Source organism: Mesoplodon mirus, assembly GCF_964341445.2.
Source record: "Mesoplodon mirus genome assembly, chromosome: 4".
Classification (NCBI taxonomy): domain Eukaryota; kingdom Metazoa; phylum Chordata; class Mammalia; order Artiodactyla; family Ziphiidae; genus Mesoplodon; species Mesoplodon mirus.
In genome coordinates, this window is record NC_138979.1 from 62,236,513 (window position 1) to 62,259,365 (window position 22,853).

General features: G+C 38.3%; 1 protein-coding gene across 1 annotated transcript in view; it reads left to right on the plus strand.

Moving 5' to 3' along the window:
- Positions 1-22,853, plus strand: part of ARIH1 (ariadne RBR E3 ubiquitin protein ligase 1) — a 122,422-nt gene that overhangs the window by 76,859 nt on the left and 22,710 nt on the right. Inside the window, exons 4-5 of the mRNA XM_082618073.1 lie at positions 3,152-3,244; positions 3,724-3,779. Of these exons, the coding sequence (XP_082474199.1) occupies positions 3,152-3,244; positions 3,724-3,779 (149 nt within the window). The remainder of the gene's footprint in view (positions 1-3,151; positions 3,245-3,723; positions 3,780-22,853) is intronic.

Below are 22,853 nucleotides of genomic sequence, written 5' to 3' on the forward strand. Positions count from 1 at the left end.
TGAATAAAGAGCTTCTGCGTAGCAGCAAAATGTAAACATTGAAACTGGGAGAAAATATTTTCCACACTTATAAACAGCCAATTTTCTATGTAAGTAAAACACCCCCGTAAATCATTTAGAAAAAAAGCCCAGAGGAAAAATGGGCAAAATAGGAGAAGAAATTTCACAGAAAAAGAAATATACAGCCTTAAATCTTTTTTCAAATGTTTAAACTTCACTCATAAAAAGAAATTAAAATGAAAACTAATGGTAGTTACTTCATTTTCAACTGTTAGATTGGCAGAGATCAAGGAGTTGGATAATACATTGTTTTGACATGGGTCACCAAGGTTTTGACATGGGTCACCAAGGTTTTGACATGGATCACCAAGGGTCACCAAGGTCATATTCCCACCAAGGTTCTCTTCTATAGTATAAATTGCAACAGCCCCTATAAACAAAGCTTTGTAATAATCAGATTCTAAATTTATACTGTTACAATTTCACTTGCACAAATTTTTCCTGATACACATTCATTTAATCACAAAGGTAATAATAATAATAAAGAAAACCGAGATGCGGAAGAAAGTTTGTGGTACTTTTACCGTGTGTGTACCTGTGTACATTAGAACATCTCTGAAAGAATATAATATGTAAGATATTGGAAATAGTGATTACTTCTGGGTAGAGAGGTAGAGGACAAGGTAGAGAAGGATGGGGATGAGGGAGACTTATTTTTCCAACATAAACTCATATTGTTAAATAATTGTCTTTAACATCAGCCTATATTACTTACTCATTTAAAAATAATTTGGTAGGGCTTCCCTGGTGGCGCAGTGGTTGAGATTCCGCCTGCTGATGCAGGGGACGCGGGTTCGTGCCCTGGTCCGGGAGGGTCCCACATGCCGCGGAGCGGCTGGGCCCGTGAGCCATGGCCGCTGAGCCTGCACGTCCGGAGCCTGTGCTCCGCAACGGGAGAGGCCACAACAGTGAGAAGCCCGCGTAACGCAAATAATAATAATAATAATAATAATAATAATAATAATTTGGTAGTAAATATTGTAAAATATTCTTAAAATATGATAACCATTGGACTTCCCTGGTGGCACAGTGGTTAAGAATACGCCTGCCAATGCAGGGGACACAGGTTTGAGCCCTGGTCCCGGAAGATCCCACATGCCACGGAGCAACTAAGCCCGTGTACCACAGCTACTGAGCCTGTGCTCTAGAGCCTGTGAGCCACAACTACTGAGCCTCTGTTCTTTAACTACTGAAGCCCGTGCTCCCCAACAAGAGAAGGCACCACAAGGAGAAGCCTGCACACCGCAGTGAAGAGTAGCTGCTGCCTGCTCACTGCAACTAGAGAAAGCCTGCACGCAGCAGTGAAGACCCGACGCAGCCAAAAAAAAAGAAAGAAAATCTAAAAAAAAAGAATTTAAAAAATTAAAAACAATAAAGTGTGATAACCATTATTTGTCTTTTGAAAATACAGTCCTCTAGACTCTCTTAATATTATTTAAAGTACCTGATTTTAATATCCCATTATAGAAGATAGTAGTATCCTTCATTTAACCAACTGTCAAACAGATAGTATTTCAAATCATATAAGTAGTATAAGATTAGACCAAAATGTTACTATTATTCAAATGTTACTATTATTCTGAGGAAATATTTTGTTTTCCATAACATTTTATTTTCTAGTTTAGCCATGTTCCATGCAGCTCCATGAAGTGCTGTATTTGTGTCACATTTGAAAAATAACAGCTTTGGGAGCTCCCTGGCGGTCCAGTGGTTAGGACTTGGTGCTTTCATTGCCGTGGGCTGGGTTCAGTCCCTGGTTGGGGAACTAAGATCCCACAAGCCGCGTGGCGTGGCCAAAAAATAAAAGTAAAATAACAGCTTTATTAAGATGAATTCACATACCATACAACTTGCCTATTTAAAGTGGTCTTAAGTATAGTCACAGAGTTGTGCAGCCATTACCACAATTAATTTTGGAACATTTTAGTAACCCCCCCAAAGACCTGTTCCGTTTATAGTCACTTCTCATTCCTTCCTAAGCTTCCCAGCCCTGAGCAACCACAAATCTACTTTCTTTCTCTATGAATTTGCATATTATGGACATTTCATATAAGTGGAATCAAACAGTATGTGCTCTTTTGTGATTGGCTTATTTCACTTAGCATGTTTTCAAGGTTCGTCCACATTATAGTATGTATCAATACTTTGCTCCCTTTTATGGCTGAATTATATTCTGTTATTATTGATATTTCACATTTTGCTTATTTGTCAGTTGATGGACATTCGAATTGTTTCCATTTTTGGGTTATTGTTGATAATGCTGCTGTGAACATTTGTGTACAAGTTTTTATGTGGGATATATGTTTTCATTTCTGTTGGGTATATACCTAGGAGTGGAATTGCTGGATCATATGGTATATTTAAGTTTTTTTTTTTTTTTTTTTTTGCGGTACGCGGGCCTCTCACTGTTGTGGCCTCTCCCGTTGCGGAGCACAGGCTCCAGACGCGCACGCTCAGTGACCGTGGCTCATGGGCCTAGCTGCTCCGTGGCATGTGGGATCTTCTCAGACCGGGGCACGAACCCGTGTCCCCTGCATCAGCAGGCGGACTTTCAACCACTGCGCCACCAGGGAAGCCCTCTGTTTAATTTTTTGAGAAAATGCCAGTGTTTTCCAAAGTTCCTGTAGCATTTTACATTCCCACCAGCAGTGTATGAGAGTTTTGATTTCTCTACATGCTTGTCAATGCTTTTATTATGTCTTTTTGATTATAGCTGTCCATTTGATTATAGCTGTCCTAGTGGGTGTGAAGTGATGTCTCACTGTGGCTTTGATTTACATTTCCCTGATGACTAAGGATATTGAGCATCTTTTCATATGCTTATTGGTACAAACTTGTTTTGTGCCTTTCCTAAAAATTATAAATATCTACTGCAGATGCATATCTCATTAATAGGTGTTTTGTGTTCAATGAATTTGCGTGTATAGATTTCACCACCTAGAAGTTGATTTTAGGAGCCCATCTAGTCATGTTAAGTTGGACATTTTAGCCACTGCGAGAAATGTGACCTAGTAGGGCCTTATTGAGTCACTATGTATAGTGGTTCTCCTGATAATGTCTTTTCAAAGTCCATGTATTATTTTTGTTGCAGTATTTCACTGGCCTTGAATGTGGACATAAGTTTTGTATGCAGTGCTGGAGCGAATATTTAACTACCAAAATAATGGAAGAAGGCATGGGACAGGTAAAAATGCTAATTTGTTTCTGAGTTTTTCTAGAATTTCTTATAGTGTTTAGACCCTTACACAAATATAAACAGGTGAAGCATTCTGGGTTGTGAATTGCATGTGGACTTTTTTTCTAGATTAAAACAACTAAAAGATAATTGAGACTTTTTTCTATTTACAATGAGGCATTCCAGTTAAAGATCCAGTCCAGGTAATATTTTCTCAGCAGGCATTAACATTTGTATTTATCAGGCTAAACTTGTTGAGAATTTTTGTCATATCTCTTGCTTTTACCAGTCAAGTTTTATATTGAAAAACCAGTTGTTTGGGTTAGCAGTTTTACTTACTTTATGGTGATACACGTACACACATACGTTTCCTTTAATAGAAGGGGAGTTCTGAGTATCCTCAGAACCTAGCAAAGTTCCTGGCAATGGTAAACATTCAGTAAATATTTGTTGAATGAAGACATAGTTTAAATTTTGATCTTTTTCAGACTATTTCGTGTCCTGCACATGGTTGTGATATCTTAGTGGATGACAACACAGTTATGTAAGTACTTTTGATAGATTCTGCATGTTGAATATTGATTAGTTGGTTAAACCAAATTAATTTTCGCTCAACACCATAGAGGAGGTGAAATTTTTTGAGTCTGAGGAGACTTTCTAATCTATATTCCTTTGTAGTACACAAGCCTGTTTGTAACCTGGTTAAACGCCCAGTCAGTATTCTGGTAAAGTTGGCAATACATGATAGCTAGATTTCAGTAAACCTTGTAGTTGGAGAATAGGATATGTCAGTGTGTCAGTTGATGTCCTCTGGGAAGCTGATGCCAGGACAAAGTTAAAAGGCAAGGTGATTTATTGTGGGATAGCATCTATGTAGGATAAAGAGGAGGAGGAGCACTAGACAGACCATGATACAGTTCTGACACTTGTTAAATGAGAGAAAGAAGGAAGGAGGATTCAGTAGGAAGAGACTCAGACTATGTTGCAGCTGTGAGAGTCTCTGTCAGCCCTGTGGGGAACTCCAATGCATATAGGTTTCCCACAGAGGAATACCTCAGTAAGCAGAAATGGCCAGGCCCTGGTACCATTGTCATGCTCAGTCTCTCACTGGGAGCTAACCAGGGGGAATGTGGCCTCAGCTGGAACACTGCCACTGGATCCCAAAGACACTGCAGCTGGAGGCTGTTGGCTATCTACTGGCCTTGTGAAAGGTTCCCTTTTGAAGTAGAGAAAGAAACTTGAAGAAACAAGCATAGTTAGCTCCTGTACATGGGGTAAAATCCCAGGTTGTTTAATTCCTGAGTCAGTGCTGTTTTCATGACCTCAGGCTACCTAACTGATTTCAGTCTAGGAAGATAAACATATCAAGGGCCTGTATGATCCACAGTCAAATTGTGTAATTAGCCCTGGATAATTGCCTATATAAAGGTATGTCTGTGTTTAAGCACTGGGATTTGAAGGTAATAAAAGTAAAAGCAGCCTTGTGCTTTAGTGAGCAAATTTCTTAATCTAATGAAGCCATAAATTGACTTAACCAGTACAGTTTATAAAGCCACTGATTCCACTTTGTTAATCCTAACCTACTTTGGTTTACTAAAATATATTTACTGTTGTTGTCAGCTTGTGTTAATACTGTTTCTTTCAGTAAATCTTATTTCCATTATTGTTTTAAGCGAACAGACATAAACACGTATCATCTTAAAGTACCGCCATCCTTGCAGCCTTCTTTATCTTGTCCGCTGATACTTTAATTCTTTGTATTCTTTCATCAGTACATTTCATCAGCATAGGTCACTGTATCTTTTCATTCATTCCACAAACATTTACTGGGAACCTACTCATTAGCACATATACACAGGAGAACAACAAAAAAAATTATGATACATTTCCTTTCTCCAAGAGGTTCATAATAATAAATAAATAAAATGCATAGTTTAAGTTTTATATATAAATGGATATATAAAGTACATTTACAAAGAAGCAAATTACCCTACCTGAAGAATTTAGGGAAGCTTTACTTAGGGAGTAATATCAAAGAGTAAAATTTTGGGTTGAGGGTAATATTAAAGAAGGGATGCCAATATTTTTTAAATAGTCCATGAACTTCTCTGTTATGTATTCTGTAGTAGCTAGAGCACAGAGTAGCAGATTACTAGAGATGAGGATGAAAAGAGTTTGACAGTTTATGATGAGTTTCATCAAAGAAGGTTATTAGGACTGATAATAAGAAGGAATTTGGTAATATCTAATATGAGTGAGTATGTAGTACGATGGGGAGTATACTGTTGGAACCTTTTTGTAATGCAGTTTGGTGATTTCTACAAATGTATGTGCTCTTTGGCTTTTTGTTTAATAGTTTCATCACTTGGAATATGTCATTGTATTGTCTTCTTACCTCCATTGTTTCTGATAAGTCAGCTATTAATTATATTTTTGTCCCCTGTTTGCTGCTTTCAAGATTTGCTGTGTCTTTGGCTTAAAACAGTTTTGACTATGATATATCTAGATGTGGTTCTCCTTGTGTTTATCATCTTTGGGGCTTCTTCAGCTCTTTGGATGTGCATGCTGGTGCACATCCACATTTTACCTTAAATAGTTGTATGCTATATCTTCCATATTCTTTCTTTTAAATAAATAATTTCTTTCTTTTAGAATTTAAAAGGTTAATTAAATGAGAGAATGTGCAGTTTTTCATGTTTAATCTTAAGATCTGGACTTCTCTGGTGGCACACTGGTTAAGAATCTGCCTGCCAATGCAGGGGACATGGGTTTGAGCCCTTGTCCTGGAAGATACCACATGCCGCAGAGCAGCTAAGCTCTTGCGCCACAGCTACTGAGCCTGCGCTCTAGAGCTTATGAACCACAACTACAGAGCCTGCGTGCCACAGCTACTGAAGCCCTCACGCCTAGAGCCTGTGCTCCACAATAAGAGAAGCCACCACAATGAGAAGCCCGCACACCACAATGAAGAGTAGCCCCCGCTCACTGCAACTAGAGAAAGCCTGCGTGCAGCAACGAAGACCCAACACAACCAAAAATAAATAATAAATAAATAAATTCATTTTTAAAAAATCTTAAGATCCATAACTGAAATACGCTTTTTTTTTTCTTAGTATGAGAGACACTGAATCCTTCCCAGTGATGGATTATCAGTTTTCTAAAAAATTTCCAACTTGATAGATTTTAAAAATGGTTTCTTGTTTTAATTCGAATTAAACTCATTTGGAACTTGAAACTGAAACGTGATTCTTCCTGAAGACATATCACCCTTTAGCCCTCTCAATTTGAAGCTAGCCTTTTTTCCCCTGTGTATTTTATGGTCAAGAGGTAAAGTCATTGCTCCCCTTGGTCCCAAATGCTGTCTTCAGACCATTCCGCTGCTTCAGTTTAAAGTCCATGAAGCCTTTGAGTCTTGTTGTCCAGCTGTGTCGTGGTCCTCTGTGCTTTTCTCTGCCTGACGTCTTGCTCTGCCCCATTTCAGTATTTGTGGTGCTGTCACCTCACGCACAATCTTTTCTTTCTCCCAAGGCTTGCCGTCATCCAGTGTGATTTCAGTGTCCACATGTGTAGTTCATTCTACACCCTAGCCCTGTAGTTCTACAAGTGTAGTCCCCCGACCAGCAGCATCAACATGGAGCTTGTTAAGAGAATGCGTATTCTCAGGCCCAGCTCCAGGCTTACTGAATCAGAAACTCTTTGGACAGGGCCCAGCAATATGAACGACGGGCTGTCTTAGTATGCTTCTGATGCATACTTAAGTTTGAAAACTCTTGCCATAGCCTTTCATTTCTGTGATCTACTCATTTCCAGGAAAATCCCCTTCACCTTAGCCATGTACTCCTAAGGCCACCACTCTAGGCCTACTCTAGTTGTACTCTTACTTTACAAAATCATGTTTATCTGCCTCTTCCTAAAAGAGTGCTCCTCGGGGTTCTGTCTATCCCACTATTCTCACTTTATGCACTTTATACACTTTCCCTAGGCATACATTGGAAGTTCCCAATTTAAAAAAAAAATTTAATTTTATTAATTTTTTTTGGCTGCATTGGGTCTTCGTTGCTCTGTGCGGGCTTTCTGTAGTTGCAGTAAGCAGGGGCTACTTTTTGCGGCGCATGGGCTTCTCATTGCAGTGGCTTCTCTTGCGTGCAGAGCACAGGCTCTGGGCGTGGGCTTCAGTAGTTGTGGCATGCAGACTTAGTAGTCGTGGCTCACGGGCTGTAGAGCACAGGCTCAGTATTTGTGGCACATGGGCTCAGTTGCTCCATCGCATGTGGGATCTTCCCGGACCAGGGCTCAAACCTGTGTCCCCTGCATTGGCAGGCAGATTCTTAACCACTGGGCCACCAGGGAAGCCCCGGAAATTCCCAAATTTATATCTCCAGATTAACACTCTCATTTGAGCTTGGGACCCATATACCCTAGTGCCTGTCAGGCATCTTCATTTGTACATTCCTCTGGCTTTATCTTGTCCAGCCCTCCTACTACCTTTACCACCACCAGACTCATTCTTCTTGCTTCTCAGTATCAAATAATGGCATCACTTGGTGTTAAAGATTTGCCTGAATGAGAAACCTTGGTGATATCCCTGATTCACTTTTCTCCTGCATTTTTCAGTCATCCTTGCACGAAATTCTATAAATTCCACATCCTAATTACCCTTAAATCCATCCATTTCTCTCTATTTCTACTGCCATTAACCTGATTCACGCCATCGTCTTGTCTTAGCTGGGAATCTGCAACTGGCTCCTAAGTGATTCCCTTATACCCAGTGTTACCACCTTCCAGTTCTTCTTCACAAATGGCTTTCATTGTCCTATATTGCTTACCTATGCAACTTCATCTTTTGCCTCACCTTTTCTCACATTATTCTAGCTACGTAGAGCTTGGTTTCTTGAAAGTACTGTGCATTTGGTTTGGTAGGATTTTTTTAACTTTTTTTTTCTACTGTCTCTTGACTTTGTTTCTTACAAGCAGTACTCGCTTTCTGTTTTACTCTCCAGTTCTCTTAATCTACTCATCATCTTAGTCATTCTTAACACCTCAGTTTAACTCACTTTCATTTTGGTTTGGATAGACATCCTATGTGTTCCTTAGCTCCTCCATATTTCCCTTACCCTGCACTTTTGTAATTGCCTATATCCTTGTCTGTATTCTTTCTTAGGCTGTAAGTTGACCCCAGGTACCCTATTTATGTTGACTGAATTCTTTTCTTACTTCCATTCAGGATGTGTGACTCTAACCTTGGTAAAATACTACCCAGAAATTATTCACTGATCTTTCAGTGCTTCTTAGACTCACTTCTTAAGATTAGTGATTCATTGGATTCACCTTTTTACTCCTTCGCAACGTGTGTAATAGGCACGTGTCCTTGAATAAGTAACTGGAAATATATTATTCTCCCTGCTTTCATAAGCGTATGTTATCATTGCTAACTCCAGTGATTGATTTGTGCTGTGATACCATTAGGGCTATTTGGCTAAGTGGGGCTCCCCTTCTTTGATGCTTTCATGAGATTAATTAAAACTATTTATCTAAATTATTTATCACTTGAGACTGAATAAATGTTTGTCTCTTTCTGTTCATACTAGTAGTTGGTTAGTGGTTTGTGTTTTTTTTTTTCTTTGGCTGCGCCGTGCAGCTTGTGGGATCTTAGTTCCCCGACCGGGGATTGGACCTGTGCCATGGTAGGGACAGCCTATAATCCTAAGCACTAGGCCGCCAGGGAACTCACAGTAGGTTAGTTTTTTTATGTAGTTGTTTGGGGCCTAAATTTCTTTTTCTATGTATAGCTTCTCTAGTAATCTTAGGGATGATGAAGGTAAACTTGTGTCTGTTTAATCTTTTAAAGACCTGCAAGTAATGTATTTAGTCACACCTTGACTAATCATTGTTATCATTAACACATATCTGGAATTGTGATGTTCTGATTCAACATCCTGCAAGGTGTGTCTAAAAAATGGAGTGGTTTATTTTCATATATGGGGGTTTTTAGAAACAGATAAGCAGAGATGATGACAAACTCATTGCCACTCAGTTCTAGCAAAATTATTCCAGATGATTTTTTTTAAAAGCTTTAAGTGATACATAAGATTTTTTTAAAATGAACTAAAAATAGAGTTACCATATGGTTCAGCAATCCCACTCCTGGGCATACGTCCAGACAGAACTGTAATTCAAAAAGATACATGAACCCCTGTGTTCATAGCAGCACTATTTACAGTAGCCAAGACATGGAAACAACCTCAATGTCCATCAACAGATGAATGGATAAAGAAGATGTGGTACATATATACAGTGGAGTACTACTCAGCCATAAAAAGGAATGAAATAATACCATTTCAAGCAACATGGATGGACCTAGAGATTATCATACTAAGTGAAGTAAGCCAGAAAGAGAAAGACAAATACCATATGATATCACTTATACGTAGAATCTAAAATATGACACAAATAAATTTACCAAAGAGAAACAGACTTAGAGAACAGACTTGTGGTTGCCAAGGGGAGGGGGCATGGGGGAGGGATGGATTGGGAGTCTGGGGTTAACAGATGCAAACTATTATGTATAGAATGGATAAACAACAAGGTCCTACTATATAACACAGGGAACTATATTCAATATCCTGTGATAAACTGTAATGGAAAGAATATAAAAAAGAATGTGTATATATATGTATAACTGAATCACTTTGCTCTACAGCAGAAATTAACACAACATTGTAAGTCAAGTATACTTCAATTATAAAAAAAGATTTTTTTTTAAATGGATCTTAGGATCTTGGTATAGATATTCCATACCTCTATTGGCTAATTTTTCACTTGTCTGAAAAGGGCAGAAATGTTCTTTTAAAAATAGATGGTCTTAAATTAGATAATATAACTTAAAAGCTCTTCTTTGATAGTTATTTCCTGTTCCATCAACTTTAAGCAGTAAATCTTAACTACTTACTATGTAAGGTGAGGAAATTGCTGCCTCTGTGCTGTCATTCACCTTTAATCTCTTCTACCCCCTAATTTCTGTTAGATAACATAATTACTTTATATTGTCAACTTTATAGTTAAATCTATTCTGGAACAGTTTCTCTTATGTTTTGTCAGTAGGTTTAGTCACAAAATGGTAAGCCAGTGCTTTTATAATATTATAATTGTAAATATTACATAAAACCAAGTAATTGAATGGATCCAGAGCAAAGTAAATGTAGTCCTGTAAGTCTGTGCTGCTCCAAGAAGAATGAATATTCCAAACATCCAAGTCAGATGATTATTTTTTTACATTCTATCACATAGGGTTGTGAAGCTGTGTAGACCCTCAGATGGTTTGTACCATCTGAGGCAAGAGACAAACTGAACTTTGATATGTGTATTAATCACAGTATAGTAGAGCATCTCACCTTTTACAGTGGAAATACATCATTTTTATTTAATTGTAATCACTTCAATTTGCTGTGCATTGGTTTTTGTTTTTACTTTTTGAATTAAGTTCTAAAATAAATTCAATAAAGTGTGTAAAGTACATTTACTTTAGAAGTATGTTTTACTAACCACCCAGATCAAGGTACAGAATTTTTCCAGTACCCAGAATATTCATCCTTGTGACCCTTCCCAGGTGGTATCCATCTCACCCCCACTGCCTATTCTGACTTCTGTCACCACTAGTTAATTTTACCTGTTTTTGAACCTCATTTAAATGGAATTATGTAGCATGTTCTTTTTCTGAGTGTGTATCGGCTTCAGTTAATGTAATGTGTTTCTTTGAGGTAGGTGCATGTTGTTAAGTATATGTGTATGTTTTTAGGTTTGTTTTGTTTTTGCTATGTAGTATTTCATTCTCCTGATAATAGATACTTGGAGTTTTTTTGGTTTGTTGGTTTGGTTTTGACTACTGTGAAAAAACTACAAGGAATATTCCAGAAGTGTCTGGGTAGATATGTACTGATTTCTTTTGGGTATATACTGAAGAGTGAGATTTTTAGCCTTACAATAGATACTGCCAGAGTATCTATCTACTTTCCCAAAGTAGTTGTACCTCCACTTCTCCTAGTTATGCATGACTGCTCTAGTCCTTGTTCACACTTGTATCACTAGTCTTTTCTAATTTTAGCCATTTTGGTGGGTATGTAGGGATATCTCATGGTGGTTTTAATTTGCATTTCCTTGGTGGGTAATGATGTCAGACACCTTTCCTTGGATATCCCTTTTTACGAAGTGCCCATTCAAGTCACTTTCTCATTATTAAAATTTTGTTATTTTGTCTATTTGTTAATTACTTTCTAAGAATTCTTAAAATATTCTGATATGAGTCTTTTGTTAGATATATGTATTACAACTATTTTCCCCAATGTGTGGCTTACCTTTTTTCTCTCTGAATGATTTTTGGTGAACAAAAGTTTTTATTTTAATGGCATCTAATTCCTCATTTTCCCTCATTTATGATTATTGCTACTTAACTAAATCTTTGCTTACCCCAAGGTTGTATTTATTTTTAAGGCAGTCTACAGAGAGTTTATGGAGAATGCTTTGAAAACATGTGACTTTAAAGTTGTATGTCTCATAGTGGAGTAAATTAATGCTCCCCCCCCCATCATTTCTCTACGATGAAACAGAAAAGCACTACTTCCGTATTCTAAGTAGGAAATTTATCACAAATGTATAGAATACTGTCAGTTTTAAAATATATGCTTAAGGGATCAGAACTCAAGTTCACACTGAAAATAATTTCCTCGTCTCATTGAAATGCAAAATGAAATAATTTGTCAAGCTTTGGTAATTAATAAGGTAAAGTGTATATAGATAGGGATTAAATTACTGATAATTATTAAACTTTAAAAAATGTTTTTGAACTATAAATGTAAAGTTACAGATTGAAGGGAAGCAGAGAAGGGTGTTGGAGGGCTGCTTGAAGCTGATTGTGTCAGGCCTAATAGGCCATTAAGGTTTTTGGCTTTTATTCTAAGATAGAGCCATGAGAGGATTTTGAGCAGAGGAATGACTTGGTCATAGAGGATTGCTCTGACTGCTCGTATTAAAAAGAGACTAGGGCTTCCCTGGTGGCAGTGGTTGAGAGTCCGCCTGCCGATGCAGGGGACATGGGTTTGTGCCCTGGTCCGGGAAGATCCCACATGCCGCAGAGCAGCTGGGCCCGTGAGCCATGGCCGCTGAGCCTGCGCGTGCGGAGCCTGTGCTCCGCAACGGGAGAGGCCACAACAGTGAGAGGCCCGCGTACCGCAAAAAAAAAAAAAAGACTAAGTGGGAGCAAGGAGATGGCGAGACTATTAAAACAGACCAGAAGAGAAATGATGTTGGTTTGATACAGGACTGTAGCCGAGGAGGTAGTGAGAAATGGTTGGATTTTGGGTGTGTTTTCAGGGTAGAGTTAGAGTCAGTCTCTGATAAAAGAAGGAGATGAGCCAGAGATGATTGTAAGATCATTTTGACCTTTGATTGTGATTACATGAATTCAGATGATAGTATATGTTACATTTCTTTTTAATGACCAGAAATTTGAGCAGAGATTTTTTATAAAGTTGTTAATCATCACATTGTCATAATCCTACAACCCGAAAAGCCCACTAGTAGGGGAAGATGGAATGTAATAACAGCTTTTAAAAAGATTTATGAATTATTTTAATACATTGGAAAATGCCTATAATGTTAGTTTTAAAAAACTAAGATATAAAATAATATGTAGTAAATTTTCTATTTAAAATTATATATCATACATTTACAGAAAAAAAGAGGAAAGAGTCTAGATTCATAAAAATCTTGAGTGATTATTCCTCCTGAGCAATAGGGTTAAAGGTGATTTTTATTTCATTCTTTATACTTACCTATAATTGGTTTGTCAGGGGGAGAAAAAAACCTTTTTAAAGAAAAATATTTCATCATTAGTCTTAAATTGAAGCATAATATTGTTGACTTACTCAGGGTGCTATATAAGTATAAGGCATATAAATATTATATGTTTAGTGTAAGTATACTAAAGTACTTGGCATACTAAAAAAAAAAAAACCCTGTGTTTAAAGTTACCTGGTTTCAAAGCACAGCTCTCCAGTTATCTCATTTGTAAAAGCGTAGAATTATCCCAAAACTCAAGGGCGTTTAAATGCTTTTGAACGTGTGCTCAGAATGTATATATAGATGGCATTCAGTAAAAGTCTTTTTTTTTTTTTACCTTGATAAAGAGCTGCCTTCTATGGTGAGAATTGGCATAATAGCTATTTTCATCATAAGTGATGGCAACAGGACCTTGTGAAGATAATTAGCTTATTAACGGCCAGGTTGACACTTGCCTTCTTGAGAATGCTTATTCTCAAAAATGGGAGATCACTTTCTTTTTCTTCCCTGTCACGAACTTAAGGCTTAGTCATCTTGGCCTAATAGCTCTGGTTGACCTTTATTCTCGCCAGTTATGCTTAGGCTAGAATCATCTATAAGAAATCATTAGGGTTTGTGACATCAGAGCAGCATTATTGGTAATAGAAGGAGTAAGATGTATTTGGAAATCAGGGATTCTGACTTTGAGTCTGTTTCTTAATTATTTTTTAATTGATGTGAATTTCATATAACAATATTCACCATTTTGACTAGTTTAAAGTATACAATTCAGTGTAGCAAAAGAAATCCCATATCCACTAAGCAGTCAGTCCTCACTCCCTCCTCCCCTTAGACCCTGACAACCACTCATCAGTTTTCTGTCTGTATGGATTTGCTTATTCTGGACATTTCATTAAAATGGAGTCATACAGTATGTGATCTTTTGTGTCTGACTTCTGTCACTTAACATAATGTTTTCAAGGTTCATCCATGTGGTAGCATGTATAAGGATGCCATTCCTTTTTATGGCTAAATAATATTCCATTATATGGATATTTCATATTTCTCCATTCATCAATTCTTGGACATTTGAGTTATTTATACTTTTTGTGGAAACGTTTGTGTTATTATTTGAACATTTGTGTGCAAGACTTTTATTGAACACATGTTTTTGATTCCTTGGAGTGAAATTGCTGGGTCATATGGTAATTTTGTGTTTAACTTTTTGAGGAACTGCCAAGTGCACTAATCATTTTTATACCTCATTTTCAACATCTGCAAGATGTGGAGGTTTAGTCATTTAAAAAATCCTTATTAAACACTTACCACAGACCAGGCAGTGTACTGGACATAAGAGATCTTTTCATGGAGCTTATTGTTTGGTTGGGGATAGGGAAACAGGAAGGCAGATATTAAACAAATGATTATACAGATAGCTGTCTAATGAAAATTATGACACATTCTATAAAGGAGAGGTGTATAATGTGCCATAGGAACTAAGGTAAAGGTGGTCTGTGTCTAGACTGGTATGGTGAATTGTCAGAAAAGGCCTCCATGAGTAACAATACATCTTAGCTGAGTGAAATAAAATAATAATAATAGCAACTTCATCTTATATTTATTGAGTGCTTACTATTTGCCAGGCACTATTCTAGTCGGCCAGCTCTATTTCTTCTCTCCATCTTACAGATTAGTAAATTGAAAAATGGAAAAGTCAAAGAACTTACCCTCAGTTCATAGCTAGTACGTTGTGAAGCCAGTATTCTAACATAGGTTGTCCCGCCTCAGCCCCACTATGATAATCTTTTGTTTCCTTTCCAAGGGAGGTGGCCCCAAGCAAAAGCCTCTGAGGAAGGGTGGTGCATACTCTTTTGAAAGAATACAGATATGAGGGGAGTACACTGAAAGTAGCTCAGGACAGGTGGGGTCTTTTTTTTCTATCTTTTTGGCCACACTGTGCCACACGCAGGATCTTAGTTTCCCAACAAGGGGTAGAACCTGTGGTCCCTGCAGTGGAAGCTCAGAATCTTAACCACTGGACCACCAGGAAAGTCCCAGGGTGGGGTCTTATGGAAAAAGAGAAGTGAGTGGGATAAGAAACTCAAGAAATAGATGAAGCCAAATTGTACAAAACTTTGCTATACATTTAAGAGATTTTAATGAGATTGGACTATGCATTTTTTAACATCTTTATTGGAGTATAATTACTTCACAATGGTGTGTTGGTTTCTGCCTTATAACAAAGTGAATCAGCTATACATGTGCATATATCCCCATATCTCCTCCCTCTTGCATCTCCCTCCCACCCTCCCTATCCCACCCGTCTAGGTGGTCACAAAGCACCCAGCTGATCTCTTTGTACTATGTGGCTGCTTCCCACTAGCTATCTGTTTTACGTTTGGTAGTGTATATATATCCATGCCATTCTCTCACTTTGTCCCAGCTTACCCTTCCCCCTCCCCATGTCCTCAAGTCCATTCTCTACGTCTGCATCTTTAGTCCTGTCCTGCCCCTAGGTTTTTCAGAACCTTTTCTTTTTTAGATTCCATATATATGTGTTAACATACAGTATTTGTTTTTCTCTTTCTGACTTACTTCACTCTGTATGACAGACTCTAGGTCCATCACCTCACTACAAATAACTGAATTTTGTTTCTTTTTATGGCTGAGTAATATTCCATTGTATATATATGCCACATCTTCTTTATCCATTCATCTGTCGATGGACATATAGGTTGCTTCCATGTCCTGGCTATTGTAAATAGAGCTGCAGTGAACTTTGTGGTACATGACTCTTTGAATTATGGTTTTCTCAGGGTATATGCCCAGTAATGGGATTGCTGGGTCGTATGGTAGTTCTAGTTTTAGTTTTTTAAGGAACCTCCGTACTGTTCTCCATAGTGGCTGCATCAATTTACATTCCCACCAACAGTGCAAGAGGGTTCCCTTTTCTCCACACCCTCTCCAGCATTTATTGTTCGTATATTTTTTTGATAATGGCCATTCTGACTGGTGTGAGATGATACCTCATTGTAGTTTTGAATTGCATTTCTCTAATGATTAGTGATGTTGAGCATCCTTTCATGTGTTTGTTGGCAATCTGTATATCTTCTTTGGAGAAATGTCTATTTAGGTCTTCCACCCATTTTTGGATTGGGTTGTTTGTTTTTTTGATATTGATGTGCATGAGCTGCTTGTATATTTTGGAGATGAATCCTTTGTTAGTTGCTTTGTTTGCCAATATTTTCTCCCATTCTGAGGGATGTCTTTTCATCTTGTTTATGGTTTCCTTTGCTGTGCAAAAGCTTTTAAGTTTCATTAGGTCCCATTTGTTTATTTTTGTTTTTATTTCCATTTCTCTAGGAGGTGGGTCAGAAAGGATCTTGCTGTAATTTATGTCATAGAATGTTCTGCCTATGTTTTTCTCTAAGAGTTTTATAGTGTCTGGCCTTACACTTAGGTCTAGGTCTTTAATCCATTTTGAGTTTATTTTTGTGTATAGTGTTAGGGAGTGTTCTAATTTCATTCTTTTACATGTAGCTGTCCAGTTTTCCCAGCACCACTTACTGAAGAGGCTGTTTTTTCTCCATTGTATATTCTTGCCTCCTGTATCAAAAATAAGGTGACCATATGTGCATGGGTTTATCTCTGGGCTTACTGTTCTGTTCCATTGATCTATGTTTCTGTTTTTGTGCCAGTACCATACTATCTTGATTACTGTAGCTTTGTAGTATAGTTTGAAGCCTGGGAGCCTGATTCCTCCAGCTCCGCTTTCTTTTCTCAAGATTGCTTTGGCTATTCAGGGTCTTTTGTGTTTCCATACAAATTGTGAAATTTTTTGTTCTAGTTCTGTGAAAAATGCCAGTGGTAGTTTGATAGGGATTGCATTGAATCTGTAGATTGCTTTGGGTAGTATAGTCATTTTCACAATGTTGATTGTTCTAACCCAAGAGCATGGTCTATCTCTCCATCTCTTTGTATCATCTTTAATTTCTTTCATCAGTGTTTTACAGTTTTCTGCATACAGGTCTTTTGTCTCCTTAGGTAGGTTTATTCCTAGGTATTTTACTCTTTTTGTTGCAATGGTAAATGGGAGGGTTTCCTTAATTTCTCATTCAGATTTTTCATCATTAGGAAAAATGATGTATAGGAATGCAAGAGATTTCTGTGCATTAATTTTGTATCCTGCTACTTTGCCAAATTCATTGATTAGCTCTAATAGTTTTCCGGTAGCATCTTTAGGATTCTCTATGTATAGTATCATGTCATCTGCAAACAGTGACAGCTTTACTTCTTCTTTTCTGATTTGGATTCCTTTTATTTCTTTTTCGTCTCTGATTGCTGTGGCTAAAACTTCCAAAACTGTGTTGAATAATAGTGGTGAGAGTGGTCAGCCTTGTCTTGCTCCTGATCTTAGAGGAAATGCTTTCAGTTTTTCACCATTGAGGATGATGTTGGCTGTGGGTTTGTCATATATGGTCTTTATTATGTTGAGGTAAGTTCCCTCTATGCCTACTTTCTGGAGAGTTTTTATCATAAATGGGTGTTGCATTTTGTTGAAAGCTTTTTCTGCATCTATTGAGATGATCATACGGTTTTTCTCCTTCAGTTTGTTACTATGGTTTATCGCGTTGACTGATATTCGTATACTGAAGAATCCTTGCATTCCTGAGATAAACCCCACTTGGTCATGGTGTATGATCCTTTTAATGTGCTGTTGGATTTCTGTTTGCTAGTATTTTGTTGAGAATTTTTGCATCTGTGTTCATCAGTGATATTGGTCTGTAGTTTTCTTTCTTTGTGACATCTTTGGTTTTGGTATCGGGGTGATGGTGGCCTCATAGAATGAGTTTGGGAGTGTTCCTCCCTCTGCTATATTTTGGAAGAGTTTGAGAAGGATAGGTGTTAGCTCTTTTCTAAATGTTTGATATAATTCGCCTGTGAAGCCATCTGGTCCTGGGATTTTGTTTGTTGGAAGATTTTTAATCACAGTCTCAATTTCAGTGCTTGTGATTGGTCTGTTTATATTTTCTCTTCCTTCCTGCTTCAGTCTTGGGAGGTTGTGGTTTTCTAAGAATTTGTCCATTTCTTCCAGGTTGTTGGAATATAGTTGCTTGTAGTAATCTCTCATGATCCTTCATATTTCTGCAGTGTCAGTTGTTACCTCTCCTTTTTCATTTCTAATTCTGTTGATTTGAGTGTTCTCCCTTTTTTTTCTTGATGAGTCTGGCTAATGGTTTATCAGTTTTATCTTCCCAAAGAATCAGCTTTATTTTTATTGATCTTTGCTGTTGTTTCCTTAATTGCTTCTTCATTTATTTCTGATCTGACTTTTATGATTTCTTTCCTTCTGCTAACTTTGGAGTGTTTTTGTTCTTCTTTCTCTAATTGCTTTAGGTGTAAGGGTAGGTTGTTTATTTGAGATTTTTCTTGTTTCTTGAGGTAGGATTGTATTGCTATAAACTTCCCTCTTAGAACTGCTTTTGCTGCATCCCATAGGTTTTGAGTCATTGTGTTTTCATTGTCATTTGTTTGTAGGTATTTTTTTATTTCCTCTTTGATTTCTTCAGTGATCTCTTGGTTATTTAGTAGTGTATTGTTTAGCTGCCATGTGTTTGTATTTTTTTTTACAGATCTTTTCCTGTAATTGATATCTAGTCTCATAGCATTGTGGTCAGAATAGATACTTGATACGATTTCAATTTTCTTAAATTTACCAAGGCTTGATTTGTGACCCACGATATGATCTATCCTGGAGAATGTTCCATGAGCACTTGAGAAGAAAGTTTATTCTGTTGTTTTTGGGTGGAATGTCCTATAAATGTCAATTAAGTCCATCTTGTATAATGTATCATTTAAAGCTTGTGTCTCCTTATTTATTTTCATTTTAGATGATCTGTCATTGGTGAAAGTGGGATGTTAAAGTCCCCTACTATGATTGTGTTACTGTCGATTTCCCCTTTTATGGCTGTTAGCATTTGCCTTATGTATTGTGGTGCTCCTATGTTGGGTGCATAAATATTTACAATTGTTACATCTTCTTCTTGGATCAATCCCTTGATCATTATGTAGTGTCCTTCTTTGTCTCTTCTAATAGTCTTTATTTTAAAGTCTATTTTATCTGATGTGAATATTGCTACTCCAGCTTTCTTTTGATTTCCATTTGCATGGAATATCTTTTTCCATCCTCTCCTTTTCAGTCTGTATATATCCCTAGGTCTGAAGTGGGTCTCTTGTAAACAGCATATATATGGGTCTTGTTTTTGTATCCATTCAGCCAGTCTGTGTCTTTTGGTTGGAGCATTTAATCCATATACATTCAAGGTAGTTATCGATATGTATGTTCCTATTACCAGTTTCTTAATTGTTTTGGGTTTGTTATTTTAGGTGTTTTCCTTGTCTTGTGTTTCCTGACTAGAGAAGTTCCTTTAGCATTTGTTGTAAAGCTGCTTTAGTGGTGCTGAATTCTCTTAGCTTTCGCTTGTCTGTAAAGCTTTTAATTTTTCCATCGCATCTGAATGAGATATTTGCTGGGTAGAGTATTCGTGGTTGTAGGTTTTTCCCTTTCATCACTTTAAATATGTCCTGCCACTCTCTTCTGGCTTGCAGAGTTTCTGCTGAAAGATTAGCTGTTAATCTTATGGGGATTCCCTTGTATGTTATTTATTGTTTTACCCTTGCTGCTTTTAATATTTTTTCTTTGTATTTAATTTTTGATAGTTTGATTAATATGTGTCTTGGCATGTTTCCCTTTGGATTTATCCTGTATGGGACTCTGCGCTTCCTGGACTTGACTGACTATTTCTTTTTCCATATTAGGGAAGTTTTGAAGTATAATCTCTTCAAATATTTTCTCAGTCCCTTTCTTTTTCTCTTCTTTTTCTGGGACCTCTATAAATCGAATGTTGGTGCGTTTAATGTTGTCCCAGAGGTCTCTGAGACTGTCATCAATTCTTTTCATTCTTTCTTCTTTCTTCTGCTCTGTGGTAGTTATTTCCACCATTTTTTCTTCCAGATCACTTATCCGTTCTTCTGCCTCAGTTATTCTGCTATTGATTCCTTCTAGAGAATTTTTAATTTAATGTATTGTGTTGTTCATCATTGTTTGTTTGCTCTTTAGTTCTCCTAGGTCCTTGTTAAACGTTTCTTGTATTTTCCCCATTCTCTTCCCAAGATTTTGGATCATCTTTATTGTTATTACTCTGAATTCTTTTTCAGCTAGACTGCCTATTTCCTCTTCATTTGTTTGGTCTGGTGGGTTTTTACCTTGCTCCTTCATCTGCTGTGTGTTTCTCTGTCTTCTCATTTTGCTTAACTTACTGTGTTTGGGATCTCCGTTTCGCAGGCTGCATGTTCGTAGTTCCCGGGTTTTTTTGGTGTCTTCCCCCAGTGGCTAAGGTTGGTTCAGTGGGTTGTGTAGGCTTCCTGGTATAGAGGACTGGTGCCTGTGTTCTCATGGATGAGGCTGGATCTTATCTTTCTGGTGGGCATGACTGCGTCCAGTGGCATGTTTTGGGGTGATATGACCTTATTATGATTTTAGGGAGCCCCTGTGCTAATGCGTGGGGTTGTGTTCTTGTCTTGCTAGTTGTTTGGCATAGGGTGTCCAGCACTGTAGCTTTCTGGTCGTTGAGTGGTGCTGGGTCTTAGCGTTGAGATGGAGATCTTTGGGAGAGCTTTTGCCGTTTGATATTATGTGGAGCTGGGAGGCCTCTGGTGGACCAGTGTCCTGAGCTAGGCTCTCCCATCTCAGAGGTAGATGCCTGACACCCGCTGGAGCACCAAGATCCTGTTAGGCACACGGCTCAGAGGAAAAGGGAGAAAAAGAGAAAGAAAGAAAAGAAAGAAAAAAATTAATTAAAGTTATTAAAATAAAAAATAAATTATTAAAAATAAAAAAATTAAAAAGTAGTTTAAAGAAAGAATAAAAAAAGAAAGAAGACAGCAACCAAACCAAAAAACGAATCCACCAGTGATAACGAGCACTAAAAAGTATACTTAAAAAAACAACAACAACAAAAAAATGGACAGACAGAACCCTAGGACAAATGTTGTAAATGCAAAGCCATACAGACAAAATCACACAACGAAACATACACACTCACAAAAAGAGAAAAAGTAAAAAAAATATATATATATATATGTATTTTTTTTAAATAGGAAGAGAGCAACCAAATGAATAAACAAATCTAACAATGATAATAAACTCTAAACACTAATCTAAGATAATCATAAAACCAAAAACAAATTAGATGTAGAAAGCAAACCCCAAGTCTACAGTTGCTCCCAAATTCTACCACCTCAGTTTTGGGATGATTCGTTGTCTATTCAGGTATTCCAGAGATGCAGGGTACATCAGGTTGATTGAGGGGGTTTAATCGTCTGATCCTGAGGCTGCTGGGAGAGATTTCCCTTTCTCTTCTTTGTTTGCAGGGCTCCTGGGGTTCAGCTTTGGGTTTGGCCCTGCCTCTGCGTGTAGGTCGCCTGAGGGCATCTGTTCTTTAGCTCAGACAGGATGGGGTTAAAGTAGCAGCTGATGAGGAGGCTCTGGCTCACTCAGGCCGGGGGTGGGCGTGGGGATGGGGAGGGAGGGATAGGGATGCGTGGCAGAGGCCATCGTGATGTTGCACCAGCCTGAGGCGCGCTGTGCGGTTCTCCCAGGGAAGTTGTCCCTGGATCACGGGACCCTGGCTGTGGCGGGCTGCGCAGGCTCCCGGGAGGGGAGGTGTGGATAGTGACCTGTGCTTGCACACAGGCTTCTTGGTAGCTGTAGCAGCAGCCTTAGCATTTTATGCCCATCTCTGGTGTCCTCTCTGTGAGCCTAGGCTCGTGCCCGTCTCTGGAGCACATCTAGGCGGTGCTCTGAATCCCCTCTCCTCATGCACCTTGAAACACTGGTCTCTTGCCTCTTAGGCAGTTCCAGACTTTTTCCCGGACTCCCTCCCGGCTAGCTGTGGTGCACTAGCCCCCTTCAGGCTGTATTCACGCAGCCAACCCCATTCCTCTCCCTGAGGTCTGACCTCCAAAGCCCGAGTCTCAGCTCCCAGCCCCCACCTGCCCCAGTGGGTGAGCAGACAAGCCTCTTGGGCTGGTGAGTGCTGGTCGGCACCGATACTCTGTGTGGGAATCTCTCTGCTTTGCCCTCTGCACCCCTGTTGGCTGTGCTCTCCTCTGTGGCTCCGAGGCTTCCCCCCTGCCACCTCCCCATCTTTGCCAGTGAAGGGGCTTCCTAATGTGTGGAAACTTTTCCTCCTTCACAGCTCCCTCCCAGAGGTGCAGGTCATGTCCCTATTCTTTTGTCTCTGTTTTTTCTTTTTTCTTTTCCCCTACCCAGATATGTGGGGAGTTTCTTGCCTTTTGGGAAGTCTGAGGTCTTCTGCCAGCATTCAGTAGGTGTTCTGTAGGAGTTGTTCCACATGTAGATGTATTTCTGATGTATTTGTGGGGAGGAAGGTGATGTCTATGTCTTACTCTTCCGCCATCTTGAAAGTCTCTCTCTGGACTGTGCATTTTTGATATCGTTCTTGCTGGCTTTGTGAGTTACTCTTTTTCTGCTTTAACATCATTTTCTTCTAATACTCATAGGAGTATTTACCATTAAAATTAATGAAACGTAAGCTTCAGGGTTCTTCACTTTCATGGGTTCCTGTGAGTTCAAGAAATTCTTGTGAATTAAGGTGTTCTAGGTGGATAAAGGAAGTCAGGTTGCAGTCAATAAGCATTTCTGATAAATTACCAAAAGATTTCAGAAGAAGGAGGCTATCAAAATTATATCTAGCAAAACCTGGATCCATTTCTGAACATT